This window comes from Cupressus sempervirens, chromosome 5 (genome assembly GCF_028749045.1).
Source record: "Cupressus sempervirens isolate cs-2001-9-10 chromosome 5, ASM2874904v1, whole genome shotgun sequence".
NCBI classification, from domain to species: Eukaryota; Viridiplantae; Streptophyta; class Pinopsida; order Cupressales; family Cupressaceae; genus Cupressus; species Cupressus sempervirens.
Genome location: NC_143122.1, coordinates 700,359,466 through 700,367,937, shown reverse-complemented (window position 1 = coordinate 700,367,937; position 8,472 = coordinate 700,359,466). Strand labels below are relative to the sequence as shown.

At 31.3% G+C, this 8,472-nt stretch overlaps 1 protein-coding gene across 1 annotated transcript; it reads right to left on the bottom strand.

Annotated features, from left to right (window-relative positions):
- Nucleotides 1-525: 525 nt before the first annotated feature.
- LOC149557917 (strigolactones hydrolase CXE15-like) lies at nucleotides 526-2,354 on the bottom strand. Its single transcript, XM_089832372.1, has one exon. It carries the CDS (start codon nucleotides 1,705-1,707, stop codon nucleotides 679-681), a length of 1,029 nt encoding a protein of 342 aa, XP_089688498.1. The 5' UTR covers nucleotides 1,708-2,354; the 3' UTR covers nucleotides 526-678.
- Between the last annotated feature and the right edge of the window lie 6,118 nt (nucleotides 2,355-8,472).

Genomic DNA, 8,472 nt, shown 5'->3' with positions numbered 1-8,472 from the left:
TTGGGGGTCTTCAACTTCGCACTATAAATATTATAATATTGCGAGGCCATGAGAAAAGACTATAAACACGCTTGGATTTTGGCAGCTGTTTCATCATAGCAGTTTCTTGGCACAGTTTATATCAAGAGAAGACGATTACGTTTCTTAATCTGTTTTCATCAGCCTCCAATAGCAAAGAAACAAATTAAATTTAGAAAAAACCCAAATAATTTTAACTATTTAAAACGTAGCTTTTATGGTGTGATATAATCGAGACTATTTCTAGAAGTTGGTCGTTAGAATTGAATGTTCATAGTCAAAATTATATTCTACAACAATTTATTTGCAAAGACACTAAGATCCTGACAGCTATTTGTTAGTACAATTTAGCTAAGCTGAGAAACATACAAACATGCTAATATAGATATAGCACTTCAACAGGAAACTGTTGGGAAATTGGGAATGCCGTATTGCGAGAGGAAACTGTCGAGATATTGGGAATGTGGGAAAAAGATGGAAATATAGAAGACAAAATGAAAAGACTCATTGTACCGAATTATTCATTCATCCATTCGTACGTTAATAAGTGATAAGAAGGCTGTCAGGATGAGGACCACGAAAGTTAACAGGAGGATTCCAGACTAAAAACAAACCGCGGAACTGACCGCTAACGTTCATCAACTGTGGCCACCAAATCCGTTATTTGGCAAAACAGCGGCGGAGGAATCTGTCGATGCCATGCAGAAGCTTAGCGGTCTCGTTAGCCACGTGCGGATCGAAATTGATGGCGAGCTGATTGAGATAAAAACAGTGCCCCACGTTCTCCGACACAACCGTCTCCACGTCATGCCCCGCTTTTCTCATCGCCTCGCAATACTCCATCTCCGTGTCCCGAATCAGATCTCTGTTCGCAATTCCCACCAGCAACGGTGGAAATCTTATCTCCTCCAACGGCGGCGCGAGGGCTCCCATGGGGCACGTGATCGGGTCATCTTTCGTGCTCCCCGCCGGCAAAGAAAGCCCCAAAAACTTATCCACCATCTCCAGCGTCAAAAGCGCCGAATCCGGCGGAATCTCGGCCTCCGATTTACTGCGCTCCGACCGCACAAACCCCGGATGCAAAGCCACGCCGCCGCGCACGCAAAGCGGCCGCAGCTCTTTCTCGCGCTCCACCGCCCGTGCTGCCACGTGGTGGACAATATTCCCTCCCGAGCTGTCGCCGATCAACACGCACCGCTCCAAATCGGCGTGCTGTGAGAGCCACGGCTCCTCCTGTTCCCCACGTGCGACTTCCCCGAGCCACGCAACGGCGGCGAAACAGTCGTCGATCGCCGCCGGGAGGCGGTGCTCTGGCGCGAGGCGGAAGTCGACGGAGACGCAGATGACGTTGGAGGCCGTTGCGAGGCGCGAGTAGAAGTGATTGTACATTTGCCAGTCGGCGCGGCTCACGCAGAACCCGCCGCCGTGAAAATGAATGACCACGCCCAATTTCTTCCCGGCCTCCTTATCCAGCGCCGCACGAGGCAAATAAATGCGGATCCAGACGCCGTTTTCGCCGCCGATGGACACGTGCCTGGTGGCGACGCCGTCAACGAAAGCGTCGTTGGATGGCGGCACGGGCATGACGAGCGGCTTCACTTCTTCGGGGCCGGTCCATTCGCGCTCCACAGAACCGTCGGAGAAAATTTTGAGCCATCCAGAAACTTCGTCCACAACCTTTCTTTCCATTTCGCAGGGTTTTCTCGCAAAAACTTCACTGCTGAGAGAATGAATAATCACGGTCAAGGGTAACGCGAGGGTTGCAGAATATTTATAGAGCAGGTTTTCTTTCCCAGGGGGACTCGGGTCAAGTCCGCCGGCGGCGCCGTCTCAGTTGGAGTCGTTGTATGTTCTTTTCGCCGGAGAAAAATGTGGGCAGCCGCCGCAGGAGCAGAGTCCGTTGGCAACGGCTAACCAGGCAGGAGGATCGCCCTGCCTGGATGCCCATCCCCATGCATCTGACGTCTGTCCTGCTGATCAGTACTCTGACAGGTCCCACACACCATGCGAATTGGTCCCAGCGGTCTGTCCAACGAAGAGGTCCCATCGATGACGTGCCCCACCTCCCATTCGACACTTCTTCTTTTCTGACAATCTCGGTATCCTAGCGAGTTCACTCTACGGGATTGTTTTTTAAACGAAAACTTACAAATATTTTTTGTTTTATGATGAAAAGTGTTAATTTAGTGAAGGTTTTTTATATTTCTATGTGATTAATTATCATTGTTAATTCAATTTTTCATTTGTTGTTTTACATTTGTTTTACATTTGTTTTTTTTATAAAATAATTAATGTATCGATATGTTAATTTGAATATAAATATTGTCAATTTGATTTTTGAATTTTTTATTGTGTTGAAATATAAGATTTATTCATTTAAGTATTTGTTCAAATATGTGATTAATTATAAAGGTTAAACCTTTATTGTTAATTCTATTTTTAATGTTTTAATATTTATATTTTGTTAAATTAACTTTAATATAATGATTAATATGTAAAGTAACATTTAAAAGTAAATAGTATTTAATGTATCAAAGTTTAATTTGAACATAATTTTTTTCAATTGAATTTTTTAATTTTTTAAATATTTTTTTTTAGAATTTAAGATTTTATTCATTTGAATATTATTTTAAAAAAAAAAAAAATTGTTTACTATTGTTTATCTCATAATATTAATAAATATATAATTCTTACATTTTAAAATCTATATAATTTAACATTTAGTATGAACATAATTTTTAAAATACAATCAATTTATTTGTATATTTAATAACAATGTAATGTATAGTCTTGTAAATGTGAATAAAAATTTAAAAAATTATATTTTTCATTTTCTTACATTTTAAATTCTATATAATTGAACATTTAGTATCAACATAACTTTTTAAATACAATCACTTTATTATTTATATATTTTGTATATTTAATTAACCAATATAACTTAATCTATCTTTTACATAGTCTTATAAATGTCAAGTAAAAATTAAAACAATTATTTAGATAGTTCTTCACTTCTTACATTTTAAATTCTATATAATTTAATTAATAAAAACTAAAACAAATTTAAAGATAGTAGTTTGATTTTCCATGATATATAGTACATATTCATATTAATTTTAATTTGATATAATAAATGTCAAAATATTAAAAATATTTTATATTATTAATTTTTACTCAACATCATTACTATTGTGATATAAATATCAGGATTTAACTATGTGATTTTGAGTCAACCTCGATGATCCAAAATCACACAATTAAATCCTAATATTCATATCACAATTTGACTTGCTGTAGAAATTATCTCCTACTTATCATTATTATTACACAAATACATATTAATAAAAATACGTTCAAGATTTAAAATTGAAATAACATTTAGATATAAAAATTTAAATTATATATGCATAAATAGAGAATTTATTAAAGTCATTATTCATATATAACATAAAATTAATATAAAAAATACAATATTGAGAATTAATATGTATATTAAAAAATTAAATTGTTTTAAGCTGAAAATTTGAGGATACTTTTAGTAATTTTATTTCATGTCCTTTTTTGAACTTTTTTTATTGGATAAAACTCTGTATTACTTTAAAAAATTCTATTAATTAATATTAATTTCTAAAAATGTTGTTCCTAATATAAATTATACAATTTATTTCTATATTTTATATTATCATTTTTAAGTTGACTTTTATATTTAGAAATATTATCTTTTATAAATTAATATTAGTAAACCAACATAAAAAAATAATAATACTTAAATCAATAAATCTTATATTTGAACACAATAAAAAATTTAAAAATCAAATTGACAATATTTATGTTCAAATTAACATATCGATACATTAATTATTTTATAAAATAACAAATACTTTTTTTATATAACTTATAATTCATGAAAAATAAATGTAAAATATTTATTGTTAAATTTTTTTTATTTTTTATAATTTTCAAAAAAAACTACATTTGTACCCATCTATTTAATTTAAAAAATAAACAATAATAGACTAATACAAATGAAAAATAGAATTAACAATTATAATTAATCACATACAAATATTAAAAACCTTCACTAAATTAACACTTTTCATCATAAAACAAAAAATATTTCTAAGTTTTCGTTTTAAAAAAAATTCGGTAGAGTGAACTCGCAGGAGATTGTCAGAAAAGAAGTGTCGAATGGGAGGTGGGGCATGTCATCGATGGGACCTCTTCCTTGGACAGAGCACTGGGACCAATTCGCATGGACTGTGGGATCCGTCAGAGTACGGATCAACAGGACAGACGTCAGATGCATGGGGCTGGGCATCCAGGCAGGGCGATCCTCCTGCCTAGTTAGCCATTGCCGAGTCCGTCGTTGGGGGGGGGGGGGGGGGAAATGTTGTACATCAACTGACATCTGTGTGTTTACATCAGTGTACATTGTTTAAAATATTAAATTGAAACACTGTTTGAGAGTTTTTGGCGCCTTTAGGCAGCTAACTTGAACATTAGGCAGTTTTGTATTCTTTATTAGTTAAATCAATCGCCCATTAACTTAAAAAGAAAAGGCATTGAAAATTTATATTTAAATAAAATTTTGAAAAAACTAGTCTTGTCAGGTGTGTTTTGTTTGCTGTACAGCTATTTTGGATTTTGGATTTTTGTAAGCCAATATAAAATATTTTCGCTTAAAATTTTTTTTTTTTTAAACATAAGATATTTTCATGGATGCTTTTTGTTGTAAGATTTGATATCGGGTTCTTTATTCAATCATTTTTAAAAATCTAATATGTTTTATATAAAGAATTTTATACAAATCTATCTCACTCTTGAAATTTAGTTAATATACTTTATAATCATGTGAAATTATTTATAATAATAATTGTATGTGATTTTTCTTTTCAGATTTGCTATATTTACTAGATTTGATACACTGAATATTTTATGTAATGAAAAACTTTATACGATTTGCAAATCATCTTATATTAATATTAATTATTATGTAGAGCAGATTTAAAAACCAGCAAGATTAAGATGGACTCGGGTCATAAATATCTGCAGCCGTCGCGTGAGCAGGAACAGTGGGGAAATAATTTGCATCATGCCTTCAAATTGACCTCCTTACTTTGGATATACTCGTTTGATGATTTAAATAAAAACAATAAATCAATTTTTAAAACGAAAACAGTGGATCGATTAGCACAACTTGATGTGTAAATTTATATTTATATTTGTATTATATGTTTTGGTAAATATTTTTTTAATATAATAATTAAGTCTATACACTTATATATGGGAGATTTGCTTTCATATTTTATAATGTCTTTATCTGGTCTCCCTTTTCTTCTTTTACCTTTTTTTTTTTGGACAATTGAGTTGATTTGGATGTATGTGATTTGGGCAGTTTTTTGCTTTAATTTGCTATTTATTTTATCTATGTATGGAGTTGTTCATTGTTCACATGTATATTAGCTATTTTTATTTGTCAATTGGAATGTCGAGATTGTTCTTGATTTGGATTTTAATATTTGTATTGAATTTAATAGGGGATATATGTTAGTATTTATATTGATTTCATTTTACCATATTCATTTTATATCAGAATGAAGATAGAAATAGAATACCTCAAAATCTCAAATGAATGAAAGTGATTGATAAATTTTAATATATCAATAAAGTTCATTAATTCATTGAATTTTTATTTTATGGAAGCATTAAATTAGTGTAAATAAATGGTGTGTCAAGTTTTATGTGCACACATTTAGAGTTTGCTGATTTTTTATTAACTTATGATTTAAGATTTATGGAAAATTTAGTTTTTAAGATGAAATAGTTTATTTTGGAATTAATTAATAAAATGATTCTAAATAAATGGTGTGTATTGTTTTATACTATGTTGATAGCCCACATTCGGAGTTTTCTGATTTGTTTATAAATGTATGATTTAAGATTTATGAAAAATTTAGATTTAAAGATGAGTAGTTTATTTTGGAACTAATTAATAAAATGATTCTACAACTTAATAAGTCAAATGATAAAAGTTCACATATGTAAAATTAGAAAACAATTTTTTTATTTTTCAAAATGAGGCTAAAGAATTGTGGGTCTAGGAGGTTTGGATATATGTTTTTTTAATTTCAGTATTTTGATGAAACTTTTTAAAATTTGTCTTTATGGCACAATTAAACACATTTTCATCTATAGAAATAATAGATTTTTTTTGTTATTATGTGCTATAATTATTTTTTATAAACTAATTCTGACATACTTATTTAATTTTTAATAGATTTTGTTTGTTTATATATATTTAAATAACCACAAAAGTCCAAAGTCTTGATGACTCAATTTTCATTGTAATGTTTCTTTATTTTTGGATGTTCAACTTTTAGTGAAACATAAAAGAAACTTTTTGATAATATTAAATTTATAAAATTAGTTTTCTATCGACACACCCCTTACATGCACAAAAATATGCAACTGATAGTTTATAAAATGTTGTATATCTTTATTTTTATTGATTCGTGCTGACAATAATGACTATAAAAATTAAATTATTATATATATTTTATTTGTTAAGGTGGTTAGAATATAAGATTGTTGACTTTGACTTCATGTTGTTTCATTAATGGCAATTGTGATGTTATTCATATTTATATTTATTACATAATTACATTAAATTTTTTTAATAAATTTTACATTATGCAATTAAAAGATATCCAATTACTTTATGTAGTCTCTATTAGATTACATTACATATTGATAGTATGTAATGTTTTCATTAGTTTTTAATATTTTGTTTAGTTTGTATATTCATTTAGGGGAAGAGACCCAATAGCCACCAGGGGGTCTAATGACAATAAGGGTTTTGTGATAAAAGAATTACTCCTAATTAATACTTTTAAAAAGCTCCTAAAAGTCTAATGACCATAAGGGCTTTGTGATAAAAAAAATTACTCCTAATTAATGCTTTTAAAAAGCTCCTAAAAATGATAACATGTGCACTAATAGCCGGTAAAACATGTACTAATAGTCAAATTTCTTAGTTGTTGACTGGTCCATTTGTGCCAAACGTACTTTTTTTGTGAGTGGCTATTGGGGGTGAACATAACAGGTATCGAGTGAGTATTTTAAAATGATACTTTTTGACCACTTCACTAATTTATGGCCAACTAACCTTTAACAATTTATTGATGATACAATGCTATATCAGTAGGGAGGTGCCAAGGAAGCTAGAAATTTTAAATCAATTTTAGATTTCTACTCTAAGGCTTCTAGGTAGAAAATTAATCAACACAAATCTAAAATATTTTCCTATAATACTAAGAAGAACATGGAAGAGGAGATATATAGAATTATGAAATTTAATAAAGAGATTATATGTTAAAAATATCTAGGTTTATGTCTATATTTTGGGGTTAGATTAGACCCAAATTTTGGGATAATTTGATTTAAAGAATTAAAATCAAGAATTGGCTCATAGAAGGGTAAGTGGCTTTCCTTAGCATACACAATTATTATTCTTAGATCAATCCTCTCTTCCCTCCCCATCCCTAGGATTTCTTGTTTAAAATTTCCTGTTGGGAAACAAGAATGCTTAAATAAATGCTTAGGATGCTTCTTTTGGAAAGGCTTAATGGTCAAAAAAATGTATTCCCTTCTATCTTAGGATAAAGTTTGCAAACCCAGAGAAGAGGGGGGTTTTGGTATCAAGAACTTGTAGGACTAAGGGAAAGCATTGGGTGCCAAACTAAAATGGAGATTGTTTACAAATCCATACTTTAAATGGGTAAGAATTATTAATCAGAAATATATGAAAAAACACAAATTGCACTACTATCTTGCACACAAGGAATCCCCCAAGGGGATCAAGAATATGGAATTTTATGTTAGAATGTATAAACATTATTCTTAAAAAAGTAACTTGGGATCTAGGGGATGGCAAACATGGCCTACTTTGGTTAGATTTTTAGGGAGATTATTAGGTTATCTATGAGGTAGCTCATTTTAGTACTGCTTAGACCTTGCTAGAATCCTCATGGGGTATTAATGTGAAGGACTATCTTGAAATACAAAATGGGGACCTACTATTAAGATGGAGATGGAAATCCTTCATGGACATTGCAATACTAGATAAGGAACAAGTTCACCTTGAAGGGATCGGCAAGGAAAGAGTCATCTCTTTCAATCTTAGAAGAAATGAAATGGTTTGGAATGACTCTAAAAAAAGCAATTATAATACTATAGATGGATACACCTATCTTTTTAATAAAAAATAGACGCCTAGAGAATATCCCTTCCCTCATCAATATGTTGGGACAAATTATACATTTCTAAAGATAGAACCTTCTCCTAACTTGCTCTTCAAATAAAATCTTGACATGTGATAGGTCTAAGAAAAATGGCTCCGAAGGTCCTATTCAATATCCATTATGCAAACAAGTGGAAGAAAATATTGATCATGTC